The sequence below is a fragment of the Trachypithecus francoisi genome, unplaced genomic scaffold, assembly GCF_009764315.1.
Source record: "Trachypithecus francoisi isolate TF-2019V2 unplaced genomic scaffold, Tfra_2.0 Lachesis_group7, whole genome shotgun sequence".
Taxonomy (NCBI): Eukaryota; Metazoa; Chordata; class Mammalia; order Primates; family Cercopithecidae; genus Trachypithecus; species Trachypithecus francoisi.
This window is the reverse complement of record NW_022681472.1, coordinates 89,631,448-89,650,090: the sequence shown is the minus strand read 5'-3', so window position 1 is coordinate 89,650,090 and position 18,643 is coordinate 89,631,448. Positions and strand designations below refer to the sequence as shown.

Here is an 18,643-nt window from a genome sequence, read left to right as displayed (position 1 = left end):
CAACAAAAGCCAAAATTGACAAATGGGATCTAATTCAACTAAAGAGCTTCTGCACAGCAAATGAAACTACCATCAGAGTGAACAGGCAACCTACAGAATGGGAGAAAATTTTTGCAATCTACTCATCTGACAAAGGGCTAATATCCAGAACCTATAAAGAACTCAATCAAATTTACAAGAAAAAAACAAACAACCCCATCAAAAAGTGGGCAAAGGATATGAACAGACACTTCTCAAAAGAAGACATTCATACAGCCAACAGACACATGAAAAAATGCTCATCATCACTCGCCATCAGAGAAATGTAAATCAAAACCACAATGAGATACCATCTCACACCAGTTAGAATGGCAATCATTAAAAAGTCAGGAAACAACAGGTGCTGGAGAGGATGTGGAGAAATAGGAACACTTTTACACTGTTGGTGGGACTGTAAACTAGTCCAACCATTGTGGAAAACAGTGTGGCGATTCCTCAAGGATCTAGAACTGGAAATACCATTTGACCCAGCCATCCATTACTGAGTATATACCCAAAGGATTGTAAGTCATGCTGCTATAAAGACATATGCACACATGTGTTTATTGCAGCACTATTCACAATAGCAAAGACTTGGAATCAACCCAAATGTCCATCAGTGACAGACTGGATTAAGAAAATGTGGCACATATACACCATGGAATACTATGCAGCCATAAAAAAGGATGAGTTCATGTCCTTTGTAGGGACATGGATGCAGCTGGAAACCTTCATTCTCAGCAAACTATTGCAAGAACACAAAACCAAACACTGCATGTTCTCACTCATAGGTGGGAATTGAACAGTGAATCACTTGGACACAGGAAGGGGATCATCACACACCGGGTCCTATTGTGGAGAATGGGGGGGGGAGGGATAGCATTAGGAGATATACCTAATGTAAATGACGAGTTAATGGGTGCAGCACACCAACAGGGCACATGTATACATATGTAACAAACTTGCACGTTGTGCACATGTACCCTAGAACTATAATAAAAATAATAATAAAAAAATAACGATGTGGTCAGATGCCTTCTCCTAAGCGTAGTGTCCACTCTGGGTGCACCAGCCACAAGCACAGGCTGAGAGCACGTTGTGACTTGAGGGTGAGGCCGCTCATGTGAGCATCATTGCTGATGCTGCAGGGCTTTCCTAAAGAAAATGAAGTGCAGTCTTCCCCCACTGGAAACAGCAGTTGTATTTCTAGAAGAATGCAGCACACAGACTGTACTCTGTGTCTATACAGGAAACAGTTAGGTTCTAGGTTCAGAGCATCATAAATAAGGTTGTTGCTATTGTTTATTTTTACCTTGTGACTGTTTGGGGGAAAAATTTGGAAGTCATGGTGAGAACAGAACAGTTATTGGTTGTGAGGGACATCCTGACGCATTGTTGCCCACACCTGCAGCTTTCAGAAAGATCTCTACAGGGGATGGAGGGTTCTGCTGCTGAGGTGCACTGGCTTCAGGCATGGTGGAGAAGGAGAGCTCTAGGCAGGCGGGGACAGCAGGGCAGACAGGAGGCCAAGCGACCGGCTTGCGTTTCTTCTCCAGGCCCTCTGAGGGAGGTATGTGAGAGGGCGGCGGGGAGGCAGGACTTGCCTCTCAGACTTCTGAAAGGGTGGGAATTCCTGCTTTATGGACTTTACCAGGAAAGGGTAAAGGGCAGACTCTCCTGTTAATTCCAGTGTCCATCCTGAGGAAGAATCCAGCATGATGGTCTTGGAGCAGCTATTGGCATAACTTTAGCAATGGGGAGTTGGTTTTGTCAATTCCAGACAGCAGCCCACTGTATTCTGTAGCCTCTCTGTCAGCCCTGGCCCCCACCAGAACCAGCAGTACATCTGATGGCCCCTCATGTGACAGCCCCTTGTGTATTTGAAGGCACAGGACATCCTTTGGGCCCTGCATCTTCTGTTCTCTAGATCAGATAGCTCCAAGTACCCCAGCCATTTTTTTTCTAGAACTGCTCAGCCTTCTTGGAATATTGACTGAGTCTTTAGTCCTCTTCATGGTTGAGCCCAGGCATGAACTCCACGGGAGGTCTGAAGTCGATGGCAGTTGGAAGAGATTGGGATGGGACTTTGTCCCTCTTTTCGGTGTACTCTAAGCTGCCTTTACAGTGGCCGCGCTCACCATTCACTCACCTTGATCTTGGTGCCACCTCAAACCCCTGCATCTCTTTTACATGTACTACTCTCAGATTCTGTGCCTCCCATCTGTGTGTGTGATATTAGGTGGTAAACTGAGGCACAGACTTTTGTGCTGATCCACATAACTAAGAAGTTGCTTAAGGACTCTTGTGGTCAGACCTAGAGTGAGAAACAGCATGGCCTGGACGGGGTAGCTCTGTGGGGAGGGGAGGACTGGAGCGCTCTGGCCTGCATTTCGTGGTGGAGCCGACTGGTCCCGCAATGCTTTGGACGTGGAGCGTGTGTGAGAGCAGAGTCTGGGCTGATGCCTAAGCCTTTGGTTTGAGAAGAGGGTGGATGGTGGTGCCTTCTACCAAGAAGAGGACAGAGGAGGGAGGAGCAGGTTGGGTTGGCAGAAAGTGACTAGTTCCATTTTGTCTTCGTTAACTTAGAAATGACTATTTGACACCCACATGGATATGTCTAGTAGGAAATATGCTATGCACATTTGAATTTCAGGGGAAGGGTTTGGTCTAGACATACATTGTGGAGTTATCAGCCTGAAGTCAGTATTTGAAGCCATGAGCCTGGCTGAGATGATGGAAGGAGGGGATGTGGAGAGAGAAGAGCCTCCTAGGGCTGAACTCTGGGGCCCTGTGCCACTTAAAGGTCCAGAAGCGGAGACAGATGCGGCAGAGATGGAGAGGGAGCAGCCAGGGAGGAGGGAGGATGCTGAGGAGGGAGCTGCACTGTGGGGCAAGTGAAGAAAATGGCCCAGGAGAGGAGCAAGGGAGGGCTGGAGGCTGCAGAGGCTGCAGAGGCTGAGCAAGGAGCAGACTGAGCTGTGAGGGTTGGGCTAGGCCAGGGTGGCAGTCACTGCACTCCGGAAGAGGGCAGGCCGGGGGAGCACTGGGCCTAAGAGCCTCCTAGAATGGGTTGAGGAGGATGGGCACAGCTCAGATAGACTATAGAGGCTCCTCTGCCGGTCCCCATCACTACACCCTCTTGCCATGTTCAGGCCTGTCCTCTTCACGGGATAGCGGGCTGTCCCTGTTCTCCCTACCTCCAGGCTTTCTGCTTCCTCTTCCACATAGGCCCCTCCTACACCTCAGGGGAGTGAGCTTGGGGGTCTGATCAGGTCTCTGCTGTCTAATAGAGAGGCACCAATTAATTTTAGAGTAAAACTAAAATTCCTGTAAGATCCTTCATGATCTGGGTCCTGATGGTCTTTCTAGTCTTTTTTCTTTCCTCTTTGTTTCATCTGTTCCCCCTGTATACACCCTACCCCTGCCACTTGTTCTGTGCTCTGGCTGTACTGAATTTCACTGCATCTTGTTCTGTGCTCTGGCTATACTGAATTTCATTGCATCTTGTTCTGTGCTCTGGCTATACTGAATTTCATTGCATCTGTCCAGCCCTTGGGCTGTTGCTACACCCTTTCTTCTGCCTGGTGCTTTCCCCCATCTCTTTATACCTCCTCCCATTCTTCAGACTCCTAGGAATCCCACAGTGTTCCAGACCAGGACCATCATCTTCAGGAAACCATTTCTGGCCACCGGCTGCTTCCCACCCCACCTTCCCCCGAGCCTGGCAACCCAGGACAAGCCCCCTGTCCTTTTCTCCCCTGGACTGCAGCCTGTTGGGGGCAGGGACTGTGTCTGGCCTCATGGTTCTGTTTCCAGCCTCCACCAGAGCATCTGACACATGCTAAATTCTCAGTGGACAGACAGAAGAGAGAGCCCAGAAGTTGTCTGAAGTATATATGGGAATTGAGCACATGAGCGATGTGACACTCCAAAGCAGAGAACGGGTGGCTTTCAGAGATGGCTTATTCAACAAATGGCCCACCTCTTAACGGTGTCTAAACACAGAGGCCACCTCGATTTGTCTTGCAAATCAGGTGCTGATGTTATGTAACTGCATGTTCCTATCTCCACCCAAGAAAAGTGACAGCTTTCCAGTCTAGCAGCTCAGCACAAGCACTGGCCTTTCACACCTGTTCCCCATGTTAGCTTTGTTTTCTATCCATCTTCTGCTTTCTCAGTCACTTCTGGCCCCAGAAAACCAACCTACCCATCTGCCAACTTCATTAGCAAAGAAAAGGCCGCTGAATGCTCAGCATGGGGGCGCTGTTTACCTGTACGAAGGCCCCACTGAGCAGCGTCTGGGCCGTGAGGGGCCTCCCGAAGTCAGACCTCCACTCTTCCTTAGAAGTCCCCCTGGAACTGGAACCGCAATGCCTGAGCTGCCCTGCTTGGGGTTTTTTTGCATTCGCTCTCTAACTAACACTCTCTTATTCCTGTGGTTGCTGAGTATGGAGGTCAAGTCCTGGTGGGGCATTTTCCCTCCTCTTCAGCTGTGCCTCATCTGGTGGTAATTTGAGCGAGACCTCCACTCTGCACTCTTTATCCCAGTGATTAATTCGAGAAGCAGCATTCACTGTCACCATTGTGCCGAGAAGGCGAGGGAGAGCACGACACAGGTCGCGCCTCCTCAGAGCGGCATAAAGTGCTAGCTGGGATCCAGTGCCGCTGGTGTATAACAGGAGTCAGTACAGCGTTGTACGGGGCACTGGCGGAGCCTCCTGGAGGAGAGGGCATGGACCTGAGTTCTCAAGGGCAAGAAGGGATCTTTGGGAAAAGATGGTGGACCAGCACAGTTGGAAGTTCAGAGGCAAGAAAGCATGTGTGTTCAGTAACCAAAATTGAGTGTGGGGGAAGGAGTCAGGCAGGGAGGGCCTTGCCTGTCCAACAGGGGAGCCTGCACTTTGTTTTGAAGGTTACAGGAAGCCATGAATATTATAGAGAAGTCTGTGGGCTTTGGAGGTTTTTGACTTGGTTTCAAATTCCAGAATCACCTGTTACTACTTGAGGGCTCACATCAACTCTCTGAGCCAGCCCTTCTTCTCAAAGGGATGTGATGGGAATCCCCTCTACCCTGCCTTCCGTAGGGCTCCATGAGAATTACAGGAGGTGTGGGATCCACAAACACTCTGTAAACTGGGAGGGGCCGACCTATTCAGGTCATTATGAGAAGTGACTGTAAACCAAGAGGCAAGTAGTGTCACAGGCTACAGAAGAGAAAGAAGGAAAGGAAACGTGAGCGAGGAGAGATTTCTTCTACCTATTAGGCCTTTGTTGAGATTTAAAGATGGAGATACCCCAGTGTAGCGACGGACACAAAGCCATGCCCATACCCACATGCATGTACACACACATATCACATCCACGTATGTGCACAATATTCATGTACACACACAACCATAAACCTCCACATACGCATGGATATCCACGTAGACATGTGCGAATATATGGACACATACAGACCCATATACATGCACATGTACATATGCACACATGGACACACAACCGCACACACCAATACACACATGAACACACATGCACGCCCATGTTCCTGCACACAGGCATGCATGTGTACATAGCAAACCCTCACACACGCCCCTCACCCCTGTGCACACTGCCTACGTCTAGCCTTCGATTGGCTCCTGTCTGCATCACTGCCTCTCCCATGCCTGATCTCTCAAGTCCTGCCCATCATGGTGCTCACTGCATTCTCTGTGGTGATGATCTTGACAGTGGCTGTGTTCTCCTGGGGGCTGTCTGTGTTCTGTCCGCCTCCCCTGAAGCCCGGAAGGCCGGATCTGGATCTGGGGCTGCCTCCCAGCAGGTTCTGAGAACTGATCCTGAGAACAATAGGAGTGCCAACAAGAGGAGAAGAAATTGTGGCTTATCTGTTCATTTCCTGAGCCGCAGCCCCAGGTGCCTTCCCTTTCAAGGACATTAATGACATCTGCGAGAGGGCTGTTCTCCAAGACATGGTTTAATAAATAGGGACCTGATTCAATGTATTTAAAAATGGATTTGAAACATGAAGGATGCCTGAAGCGAAACAACCTCCCGGTGGTGGTGGCGATGGTGGCAGCGATGACGGTGGACTTTCTTTCCCCTGAAAAACATAAAGGATGATTCCTGTCCTCAAGAGACCCCCAGCTGGAATTCCCGAAGTGAAGGCAGTTCATCTTCCTCCCAGTGCCTGACGGAGGGCACAGGCTTGTGGGAGGGCACTGGGAATGTGGGCACCATCGAAGGGCAGCTGCACTGGCGGCAGCTTTGTTTCAAAGGGATACAAACCCAGTAAGAGGTTAACTGATGCCATCCCACTGTCATTGTGGTTTTTCATTTTAGGGCCATCAGGGGTTTTATTTTAAATTCCTTTATTCTTCACGTATTTGTGTGCTGGGAGCTAAGTTCAAATAATTTGGTAGGTTTTGCGTGGTCTAATAAAACCCTGGAAATTCCAATACCCTGTCATGACTGAACAGGCAGGCGGCCCGAGCCCCTCTGCACAGGCACGTGAGGAACTCGCGCCCCAGGAGGTTCTTCACACTGTGTTTTGAAAGCTGTGATGCCAATTTGTGTTGTTTTATCATTTTCCACCAGTAGTTTTAAAAATTGTTACTTTAAATACCCAGCTACTAAGAACATTTTCCCTTTCTCGTTGCCGCCTCTGTGGGATTCACCCATGAGATTCAGCTCTCTCTCCTCTTAATGAGTCTTTGTTTGTCATATTTTGATGTCCTTGAATGTGTCCTGGGGCTGTTTCAATGTCCTGGGGAGGGGTGTTGGTGCAGCCTCTGACACAGAAGGAACTATGTTAGGGGATTGGGTTAAAGAGGCTGTGGGCCAGGTTATACACTAAGGTCAAGTGTCCCCATGGGCTGCTGCCTTCCCCACAGTCTTCCTGTTTGGCAAGACACCTCCCCATCAGTGTCAAGAATTCCAGAAAACGTGTGTCAGGTGAGAAGGGGTTGCCCTTCCTGCCTCAGCCAGCCTCCAGGCATTTTTAAGAACATGTTTCCCAGGCAGAGGGTACTTTGACAGAGGAGTCCATCAGTGCCTTCTCATTAGAGAGGAAAGAGAGGTATGAAAAAAGACTGTGCTAGGGTCAAATGCAGGAGGCCAGTGGGAGAATCAAGAAGATTGTGCGGACTCTGACACTGCAGCCTCCTGCTTGGCCAAGCCCAGAGCTGTGCACAGTGGCCTGGCTGCTGCGACCATCAGGCTCAGAGGCCTGGGGGAGAAGGGGGGAAGCAACTATGTAACTCCCCAGGACCCTCCCCAGAACCCCCCAGGGCAGCTTGTCATCCTCCCTTGTGTCTCCCCTCCTCTAAAGCTGGGACACTAAGACGTCTTAGGGTGCTGTGAAGACTAAGTACCTAATACACGTAAACTCTTCACACAGCACCTGATCCACAACAAGTACTTCTTATCATTCCAGATTGTAGTCTCTGAGCCCTAGGTCTGTCCAGATGATGATGTCTCCATCGTCATCAGCATTGTGTGTTTACTGCTTTCTTCGTTCATCCAGGGATGTTCCCAGCTACTCTGGAAGCTGAGGCGGGAGGAACTCTTAAGCTGTGATTGCATCACTTTACTCCAGCCTGGGTGACAGGGTGAAACCTTGTCTCAAAATAATAGTAATCATTACGACTATTATAAATAATATTGTTATTCCGGGGAAAATGTACTTGGCGTTGGCCCTTCCCCAGGTGCCGTGCTGGACATTCTGACTGTGTTCTTCCAGTAACCAAAGTGCTTTGTGGCTTGTTGTGAAGTTGCCTCGTGCAGGCTGGGGAATTTTGCAGACCAGAAGTCAAAAAATCTGTGCTCTATTTCCAACACTGTGGCCCTGGGCAGTTTATTTTCTCTGAGCCTTGACTTCCCTTCCATAGAATAAGGTGATTAGACCTTTGGGACTTTTGGAGCCAAAAGGGACTCTCCTCCATAGACAGTGCACCGTCTTCCCTACTTTCACATCATCTGGGGGGCTCCTGCCAGACAGACTTTGAACCAAGGGCAGGCAGTTTGCACCAACCTAAATCACCATCACCCACTATGTGCCTGCCAAGAGGGTGGCACTGGGCTGGGTACGGAGGAACCAGCGCTGTACTTGCTTCTGGGGAGATCTGTGCAGAGACAGACTGTAAAAACCTTTGTGCACTGGCTTCTCAGGGCACCCTTGGAGCACTGTGGGAGCAATGCAGGACCCACCTTCCTTAAGGAGGGTTTCCTGAGCTAGAGGAACTTCTGGGATTTTCTTAAATGTTGGGGGAAGAAAGCTTAACCTGAGAGGAATGCGTTTTACAAAGGAAGTGAGGAGAGGAGCTAGAGGAGAAGGAGAAGGCAGAACAGGCAGGGGAGTAGAAAAAAGGCAAGATAATGAGGCAGCCAGAGCCATGCCCGCTGCATGGCACACAGTGGAGTATCCATCGACGTTTGCTGGATGAATGGATAATGATGGGTTAAAGCCAAGGAAGACATGGGGTCTCAAGGGGAAGCTGCCCTTCAGCATGAAGAGAGCCCAGCAAAGTGCCGGTCCTGACAGTGATCTTGTCCGGACTCCAGAATGCTGGAGACAGCAGAACAGCAGAACGCAGTGCCTGATTCAGTGAATAATCTGTGCATCCCAGGGGTTAAGGGTTTCTATCAAGCTATCTATGCTGCTGCTAATTTATCTGATAGACGTGTTAGATACAGCATTTGGGGGACATGGAGCACTCATCTCGGGATAATGGCCCTGTGAACGCCGTATTATTTCTGTGGCAAAGAACAATTTTAAGCCTGTGCTAATAGATTAAGCTACTAGAGTGATTATTTTGAACAAAGAGAGTGGTTGAGAGTTCTACAGCCAGCCTGAGACTAATCAGGAGGAGTAAAGAGTGATAATTTAATCATATCAACTCATAACATGGGATACTAATAGTCACTGTCACACTACACCAGCTGAAGGAGGTCTCTGAACCACACAGACCAAGTTCCAGCTTTTGCTACTTTCTGGCTGTTTGACCTTACAGAAGTCACCAGGCCAGGAGGAGCTTCAGTGTCCCCATTTGTAAAGTGGGAACACAAATGCCCAAGGCACAAGACATGGTGTGTGAAGAATCGGGACAAGGCGTGGGAGAATGTTCAGTAAACTGCAAGTGGCTGATTGGATATTGGGTGCCATGGGAGCCAGGAAGGAGGTGCATGATTTGTAAACACTGCCTAAAAGCAAACAGAGTGTGATCGTATACCACGAAATGCACAAAGGGGTGCACTCTGCAGAAAGCCTTATGAACCCCTTCTGTAAAGCAACTCCTTCATTCCCTCTACACGTTAGCTTCTTGTGACATGGACATCTGTGTGGGCAGCGTCTGCAGGGCCAGCAGAGCCACTCGTGAACACGGGGGAGAGTGTAAAGGAGGCCCACCAGCAGGCTTCAGGGAACCTTCAGGAACTCTGCGTGTCTTGACGTTCAGTAACACGACAGGGCAACAGCATGCCTCCCTGTCACATTTGTGCACACCGGGAAGCCTGCTCTTTGCAGGACTTGTGAAATACACATTACCATTGCCTCCATTGCTTTTTCTGGTGAATGAAGCCCAAAGGATGATGCTGGGAAACTTTTTTGTACTCTGATAATTAGCAGTGGGTGAATTTCGAGGGGCTTCTGTTGGACAAATCCTGGAGGCTGAAAATTGAAAAACCAAAGCAAAATAAATGGAGAAAGGTTATCTTTAAATAGATTTAATACTTAGAAAAGATACTGCGGGCAAATAAATGTAAATATTTAGAGGGATAATGAGAGAGGCATACTTCTCAGAAAGTCTTCTCACATTAGGCAAGTTTTGATTCATAAATGTCACGGATTGGATGATGCAGGGCCCTTCTTTGAAAACCTTTAGTGCCTTCCTTTGTAAAATAAAGGCTCAGTCTCTCAGCTCATGACCAAGGCTTTTCATGATCCGCCTGTGAACTTCGTTTCAGGCCTCACCTACTGCTTCTCCCCCAAATGCCTTCTCTCCTGTGACTTTTGCGCAGCTCTGTTCTTGCATTGTTTGACAGACATCCCTGAATGCTTCTCACTTGCAGACAGAGGTATGATCTGGAGCTCAGGAGTGGTGGCTGGAGTCTGGCTCAGCCAGGAGTGAAAGTGCCTGGGGGGTCAGAGAAGAAGTCAAGGTGGGAGACCCAGGAATCCTCCAGGCTTTGTGATGGGCATAAGGAGAAGAGCAGTGAGCGGCCCTGCAGTCTGGGAGGGGCGTGGAACAGAGCCCAGTGCTGGGGAGGAGAGTGGTGAAAGCAGTGAAGAGAGCATCTTATGCCAGATGGTAGAGAGGGCTCTGGAAGGGTGAAAACGGGACTCTGCCCAGTGGGTTTGGTGACTGGGAAGTGGCCGGTGGCCTTGGCAGGACTGTAGGGCACACACCTTTTCTTTGCTCACTCTCTTCTCTTGCCCGTGATGTCCTTTCCCACCACAGACCCTCTGTGGCCAATGCCACCTTCCAAGAAGTGGTCCCAGGCATTGCTGCTGCAGAGTTATTAACACATCGTTTACCTTCAGGTTAGGCACGCTGGCCTCCTCTGCGGCGTCTATGGGCAGCAGCCATTTCCAGGCCAGCGAGGGACCTCCTGTTTCCTTCTGGTTGGTCCTAAGAACTTGGAGTGTGTCTCCTGTGCTGCCAGGGGACAGGAGGCTGCAGCCTATCCTCCTAAAAGGCCTGGCCCTGGCATGGTTCTCCTTGTCCTTGGCAGTGACTTTAGCCACTGTCCATACTTGGGCATTGTGGTGTTAGTGTTTTTAAAGGGTGAGAGTTTTTAGCCAGTGGAAAATTTCCATCAATGAAGGAGTCACTGTCCTCTTTAGGGTTAGCTTTGGTGGCGGTCACTGTGTCCACAGAATGGTGCCATGACCCAGAGCCTGTGTTAAAGCTCATGGATGGGTTTGTCTCCCTGTATTGTATGTGGTCTGTTTACCCGGAGTGTGGAGGGCTTGTTTGCACATGTGAGGCCCTGGGGACCTGGGTGTAAACCATTCCCATCCCCTCACCATTTCCTTTGTGTGGCAGTTACTGACAGGTAAGAGGAGAAAAGATTAGCTGCGTGTTGCCTCCCCTTTCCCAGTCTTCTGTCAGGTTCTCTCTTGCAAAGTGAAATAAATTAATATTTACTTCTAAAATCCTGGTTCATGGTATATTTTCCCAGTTAAATGAAATTGAAACAAATGGGAAAAGATGAAAAAACAGATCTCGGTTTACTCTAAAAAAACAAATCAGTCTAAATGTATTGACAGTTTCCGCTCAGAATAGCTCTCCAGCTCCAGGTGAATTCTATCAGTCCAAATCAAAAGTTCCTTCCAATCCATAATGCTGGAACCTCTGGAGCCCACCCCGGAGGAACCTTTTCCATTTTTCTCTCTGAATTAAACATGACCCACCTGTTGACACAGCCCTTCTCACTCGCAGAGACAGGAATAATCACAGGGTTAGGATGAGACCCTCCAAGCCAGTGGGGCCCTCCCCAGAGAGAGCGCAGAGTCAGAAGAGGCAGGGAGCGGGAGGCCACCCAATGCCAATTGCAGGCCAGGAAAGGACCTGGACATGTTGTGAGTGGGACCTCATGGAGGCTGCCCGAGCACACTTGCTGCTCCCTACACCTCCTGGGAGTCATTGCTCCCCGATCTGCCAGGAGCCCATCCCTATGCCTCCCCTGGGACCCCAACACTGGCATAGGCTGCCCTGCAGGAGCCCAGCTACTCCATAGCACAGTCATTCACTGTGCCCTGTGCCTGCACCATGAGACTCGGCTTCCTCAGAGGACTGTGGTTTTCTAGTGCCCAGCGTGGCATCTGACACCTAGTGGATCATCAGTCAGCGAATACTGAGCGTATGCTGTGCGCCAGGCAATCAACTTGGCTCTGTGGAAACAGTTGTGACCAGGCAGACATGGTCCTGCCCTTGTGGAGCTTGCAGTCTACTGGTAGCTGGTAAGGTGATAGAAGTTCTGTAGAGTGAAAGAATGAGTGATTGACATGCTAGAATACCTTCCAGGCAGCAGCAGGTATTTAAGAAAGTGTGGTCGAGGCCGGGCACAGTGGCTCATGCCTGTAATCCCAGCACTTTAGGAGGCCAAGGCGAGTGGATCACTTGAGCTCAGGAGTTCAAGACCAGCCTGCGTAATGTGGTGAAACCCTTTTTCTATCAAAAATACAAAAATTCATTAGGTGTGATGGCATATGCCTATAGTACCAGCTACTTGGGAGGCTGAGGCAGGAGGATGGCTTGAGCCCAGGAAGCGGAGGATGCAGTGAGCTGAGATCGCACCACTGTACTCCAGCCTGGACAACAGAGTCAGACCTTGTCTCTAAAAAAAAAAAAAAAAAAGTGGTCGAATGAGCGAATGAATGAAGGAATTGAAAGGTCGGTGCTGTTATTGAGCACCCACTTTGCATATAGAACCTCTTTCCATTCTCCCAGGAATCCTCTGGAGAACACATTTTAGTCACTGTTTTACAGATGAGTAGACTGAAGGTTGTGGGCAAAAGTGTCTTGTCCAGGTCTCATAGCTTAAAAATGGTGGAACTGATGTGCGAAGCCCCGTCAGTGCAGCACAAAGCACATGCTCTCTCTACCTTGGCATTCAGACTTACCTGCAAATGAATGGGTGTCCCTGACACCCCTCTGTAAGTCTGAAGGCTCTCTTATCCTCCAGCTAAATAACTCCAGGCCCCTTTGCTTTCCTCTTGTGTCTGTTTTCTAATCCTTCACTCATTTTTGCAGCTCTAAGATCTCAATTCCGTGTCTTTTGTTTCTCATCTCAAGATCAAAGACAGTTGTTATTAAAAAGCAGCCCAGAGCTGGCAGCATGAGGGATGTGGGGTATTAGCACCAGCTGGCATTTGGATCTTGCCTGGAATCTGGCAGCTTGGCGCTACAGAGAAAGGCCTGGCCATAGAATCCATGAGGTCCCATCCCCTGACTGATACCCAGAAGACTCCTGTCCAGCCCTGTGGCAGTGAGTTTCTACCAGCAGGCCTTCACCCAAATAGTTAAGGCATTAGTGTTGCTGGACGGAGGACACCTGGGGAAAATCAGGCCTGCCGGGCCTTTGCTGCTTCCTAGTGTGATACAGATCTTCACACAGAGGCAAGCTCCCTGAGTGTGGAAACATAGCCCAGGATGGACCTCATGCCTTTATCACTGCCAGATGGACCAGCTATAAATTTCCAGGAGCACCCCCCAACCGCTACTCCTGACACTTGCAGTAAATAACCCCCACAAGGCCTTCCAGCCCTCCTTCTCTAGGTAGCGCCACACCTCCTGGAAGCAGCTTGGCATCAGGAAACAACCTTGGACTCTGGGTTTGAGCTTGGATTCCACCATTTGCCACAGCTGGGAACCTGACCACGTTGCCCTATATTGCTGAACCTCATTCTGATCATCTGTAAAATGGGCATGAGAGCACGCACAGCCTTGTAGAGAGGATCGGTGGAGAATGGACATGCTCCCACAGTGCACTGGTTGCTCCTAAGCTGTAGTGGTGACTCGGTTGTTACGCTGGACTGGGAAGTAGGCGCGGTGTGACCTTTCTCTTGCTCTTCTCCCACAGGTCACCGAGGAGGAGCCCAGCTCCAACCACACCGTCATGATCCAGGAGACAGTCCAGCAAGCGTCCGTGGAGCTTGCCGAGCAGCACCACCTGGTGGTGTCCTCCGACGACGTGGAGGGCATTGAGACGGTGACTGTCTACACGCAGGGCGGGGAGGCCTCGGAGTTCATCGTCTACGTGCAGGAGGCCATGCAGCCTGTGGAGGAGCAGGCTGTGGAGCAGCCGGCCCAGGAACTCTAGAGGACATGTGGCATCGGATGGCCACAGAGTGGGGCTGCCAGGCTCTGCAGGCACCCAGGATGGGGAGGCCGCCCTTCCTGCCCGACCCACAGAATGGTGCTCTCCTTTGCCCTCCCTGCCCGGCAGCCTGATGGGACTCTCCTAGTCCAACTTGGGGTGGGCAAGGCAGTCAGCATCACCAGCAACACCACAGGACCCTGTCCCCAGCATAGACACACACCCCCTGACCCTTACCATCTGCTTCCTGAAAGATTTCAGCGTCAGCTCCCCTATACATCCCCCCACACCTTCACCCCTTGCTTCAGGGTTCAAACAGAGACTCCCAGTGCCCCTCAGCATCTTCCCTGAATCACAGCCCCAGCTCCTTAACCCCCATCTAGGTGCCAAATGTTCATCTGCAGCCGCTCTGCAGCCTGGTGAGAGGGAGACAGCCATCGCGTAGAAAGTGACCTTACGGGTTTTTAATCACTGCTGAGTGGGGTGGGGGTAGTGGGATTGTCCTGGCTTTGTCGACAAAGTCCCACTTCCCTGAGTATCGAGTGCCCTTGTTATCAAGTGAGGTAAATTCACCCCGTCACAGGGTCTCGCCCTACCATCCTGGAATTATTTCGCTTTTAAGATAAATGCACTATTTCACTGTTCGCCTCCCTTTCTAAGGAGGTGAGGTGGATGGAATAAAAACAGTTCCTGTCTAATGCTTTGGTTCCTCAGGCGGGATGGCTTACATTTCCGCTTCCCAAGTTGAAATCTTGAATTTGGGGCTGACCCAGAAGGACCCCATCCAAACCCAGGCCCTTAAAATGCAGACGATGAGGCTCTTTCCTCTGCGTTGAGGTTTGCTTTGGAAACTTTTTGAGGTTAATGATCTCACCTTCCATTTCCTGGCAACCAGCATTTGATTTGTTGCCAGCCGAGAAGTGGCAGTGCCCTCTTCTCCACTGTGTATTTGGTAGGAGCAATGCACTGACCATCAAAGGCGTCATAACACAGGACTATGTGACCAAGGTTTCTAGTCAGGGTGCTCCACATAGATGCCATACATTTGGAACTCCTGCTCTGTGCACAGCATTGTGGGGGCATTGACTTGAGTCCTGCTATACCCAGCCCAGCCCTGGGGTGTCTTGACATTTTCAGCGTCTGACACCCTGAGGTCAAGGTTTGCTTCCTCCAAGAACCCTTTCTTGCAATGAAATCCGATGCAAGTTTAGAAGCAAATAAAAGAGTAGCCGCCCTGTTGAAGAGGGCAGAGTTTACTTGGCCCTCCCTGTTACTAGCCCTCTCACCTCACCCCAGTAGGGCCTGAGGGCACCTCCTGGGAGAAGCTTAAAAGCTGCTGCTCTGATTCAGGTAGGACAGTGACTCCTTGCCTTAAGCAAGGAAGAAGGGGAACGCTGCTGGCTTAGGATGAGTTAGGGAAAGCTTCACGGTGGAGGTGACCTGTGATAGGGCCTGGGAACCTAGATGGGCTTTGTACCTCCAGGGATTGGGGTGGGAGGGAGCGAGAAAGGAATTCCAAAGAAGAGTCCCAGTGCCTCCTGGGGCGGGCAGTGTGGGAGGTGAACTTAAACCATGAGCATTTGTGTTTGTCTGGGGGCAGCTCTAAAGGGAAGGGCAGAAAGATGAGCAGAAGCCAGATCCTAGAAGAGCAGGGCTGCGAAATGGTGGATGTGGATTTTACCCTGTCAGCTGGGGGGCAGGCAGTGGCATTTGATAGAGGAGGGGAAGGGCGAGGAGGTCAGGGTGGTTCTCCAGAATGAGACATCTTGCCCATGCATCGGCGTGGTCTGTGGTGAGATGGGTGAGTGCCCAGCTCGCAGGCAGAGGACCTGGGCTCCAACCCTGCTCTGTCACTTATCCACGTGACCTTGCCATGCCACCACACCTCTCAGCCTTAGTTTACCCATCTCTGAAATGGGTCTGAGAATAATCGCTGACTCCTGATGATTAAGATGATTAGAGTGAAGCCCTGAAGCTGTTAAAGTCCTGGGGCCGGGCGCGGTGGCTCAAGCCTGTAATCCCAGCACTTTGGGAGGCCGAGACGGGCGGATCACGATGGTCAGGAGATCGAGACCTCCTGGCTAACATGTGAAACCCCGTCTCTACTAAAATACAAAAAACTAGCGGGCGAGGTGGCGGGCCCTGTGGTCCCAGCTACTCGGAGGCTGAGGCAGGAGAATGGCGTAAACCCGGGAGGCGGAGCTTGCAGTGAGCTGAGATCTGGCCACTGCACTCCCCTGGGTGACAGAGCCAGACTCCGTCTCAAAAAAAAAAAAAAAAAAAAAAGAAGTGTCCTGGCCCACACTCTGGAAATATCACAGATTGCTTGTATTCCTGGCATGGGGGTCTTACACATGAGTATCCCTCAGACTCCTCCCTCAAGGGCATAAGATAGTGGGAGAGGGGGGCCATGAAGGTGACCTGGGAGGACTCCCAGGGTGTGCTTCGTGCTCTGAGCAGCCTGAGTGCGGAGCCTGCCCTGCCTGGGCATATAGACCCTGTGTACTTACCTTCCCTTCCCGTCTCCTTGGATTATGAGGAAATGCAGAAAGCTGAGGTGAGACATTGCCAGTGGTCCTGGCTGACCAGGCCTGGTGGGTGTGTGGGTGGGGCAGGCAGGAGGCCTGGTTCTCCGCGGTTCTTTCCTGGGGAGCTGATGCTGGGCTCAGAGGGGAAGCTTTCAAAGCCAGTGGTCCGTTCATGTGACTGTGAGATGGAGCTTCTCACTGCTCCCGACCCCCTTGGCTGTCGTTCTCGGGTGCTTTTTGACCCCAGGTGTTTTTTTGTGTCAGGCAAGGTGAAAGCTTGTGCTAAAAGGCTGAATTCTCTACCTCTCTGTTTTAGAATGTGTGTTAAGTACCTACTGTGTGCCAGATACCATACAAGGCCCTTTCATGGGCATCTTCCTATTCAGACTTCCTGTCCACCTGTGTCTTCCTAAGACTGAACACTGGCCCTTCTGTGTTGGGATTGTGGGTGTTCGCATCACAGCAACCCAGGGAGTTTGGTGCTATTGTTAGAATTTTATTGATGGGAACTGTTAGCACAGGGAGGGTTAGTAACTTGCTCGAGGTCACACAGGAAGTGGCAGAACCAGGAATTGAGTTCAAGCAATCAATATCTGCACTCATAACCAACGTGCCTTCTGCCAACTCTTCTCTTGCTTTTACAGTTGAGAAGATGGTGGCTCAGTAAGTAACCTGTTTTGGGGGGCACTTGAGGCTAGGAAGGGATGCGTGTGGGACTTGAACGCAGGTATGAAGTTCTTGTTCCCCCAGGTACTTTTTACCCTCCCTGTGCTGTCCTGTTTCTCTGTCTGTCAGCCCTGACACCAGGAAGGCAGTGCAGGACCAGGACATGGAGGACAGAGGCGAGGTGCCAGATTGACTACAGGGAGCTGAAGCCCAGGGCCATGTGGCCAAGTGTGAGCAGAAGTCATTGCAAGGACAAGAGACCGACCGAGGGCTGGCCCAAGGTCAGAGACAGGGTGGAGGCACGAGATGGGGACCGGCCCAGAGTGCTCTGTAATGCTTGGGCTGGGGAGGAGGCCAAGGCAGCATTCAACTGGCCTCGCCCTGGCAGAGCCCTGGCACCTCCCACAGACGCACCTTCACAGATGACACCCACCTCACACATGGATGGGCTTTGCCTCTGTCGTGTGGACAGGCCTCCAGGCTCACATCTACTGAGAGAAGGGGAGAAGGGCAGTTTTTGAATTAAAGAGCTGAAGCCCAGGCAAGACAGACCTGGCCCAACCTCACTCTCAGCAGGTGTGTCCGTTTGGGCAGGCTGGACCACCTCTCCCCCATTAGCAATGGGGTTGATAAGGTAACAATTGCTGCAAGGCACAGATGCTCCTTGTACATCAGGGACTTGCAAAGAACTTTCTGTTCATTGGGTATTTGGTTCTCAGGACAGCATTGGGAAGGGTGGGTGTTCTCACCCGGTGCATAGATGGAGAAGTTTATCAAATAACCGTAGTGTTAGAATTACTGGGAAAATGTTTGTGATGTGCTCAGCACAGTCACGGGGGTGGAGGAGAGGCTCCACTTAATAGCGCTCAAACATGAACATGGCCTTGCAACCTGGCTGTGCAACAGCAAGTTGGAGATGCGTTAGTTGCTCTGAGTTTCGCATCTTTGAGGAGACAGTGACTCATTGTATAACCTGTATCTATGGGGCTAATTTGACAAATTAATTTTTCTTGTAATAAGTATTTAAAATGCATTAACTCTTGTCACTGATGATTTTCCCCATGTTCTTCAGTTCCATCTTTCAAGGCTGGAGAAAAAAAGACCATTTGATTCCAAATCCATCCCCCCACTCCACCCCTTTTAAAGTTCAAAATGAACTGTCCATCCTGCCCTTGGGTGAAATCCAGGACTCCATCAGTCTCCCCACAGTGGGAATAGTTTTAGGTCATCGTGGGAAATCTTTGGCAATCAATTAACTAGACTAATACTCTGCTGGAGGAAAGGGGAAAAGTGCTGAGGGGGAGACTTAATTTGCCATGCATCACAAAGTATTCTAAGTACATGATTTTCAAGTCAGCTCAGCCCTTCTCTTAGCCATGACGGGGACATGTTTGGGTTTGATTTTAAAAATTCTAATCTATCACTGTCACCATTCCTGCTGCAATTTAAGGCTTCGGTGGTTTGTGGTAGATAACAGTTGTTATACTTCCTGCAGGCTAAGAAGGCAGTGATGGTTTGGTTTATTAACTATCACAAAGTAGACAAAAGGGAGAAGAAAGGTCTATGTAGACAGAAGAAGGCTGTGTCAGGCCAGAGGCCACGGGGGAACCAGA

The 18,643-nt window shown here is 50.3% G+C and overlaps 1 protein-coding gene across 3 annotated transcripts in view; it reads left to right on the top strand.

Moving 5' to 3' along the window:
* The window catches only part of ZFAT (zinc finger and AT-hook domain containing), a 236,298-nt gene extending 221,766 nt beyond the window's left edge, over nucleotides 1–14,532 (top strand). For 2 of the 3 annotated variants that reach the window (XR_004435171.1, XM_033202302.1), the window contains one exon: nucleotides 13,600–14,531. Coding sequence is in view for 2 of the 3 variants with exons in the window: in XM_033202302.1 (XP_033058193.1) it covers nucleotides 13,600–13,839 (240 nt within the window). In the remaining variant the exon portion in view is untranslated. Of the gene's footprint in view, nucleotides 1–13,599 lie in introns of all 3 variants that reach the window. The other variant, XM_033202303.1, reaches the window with a different exon arrangement.
* The last annotated feature ends 4,111 nt before the right edge of the window (nucleotides 14,533–18,643 follow it).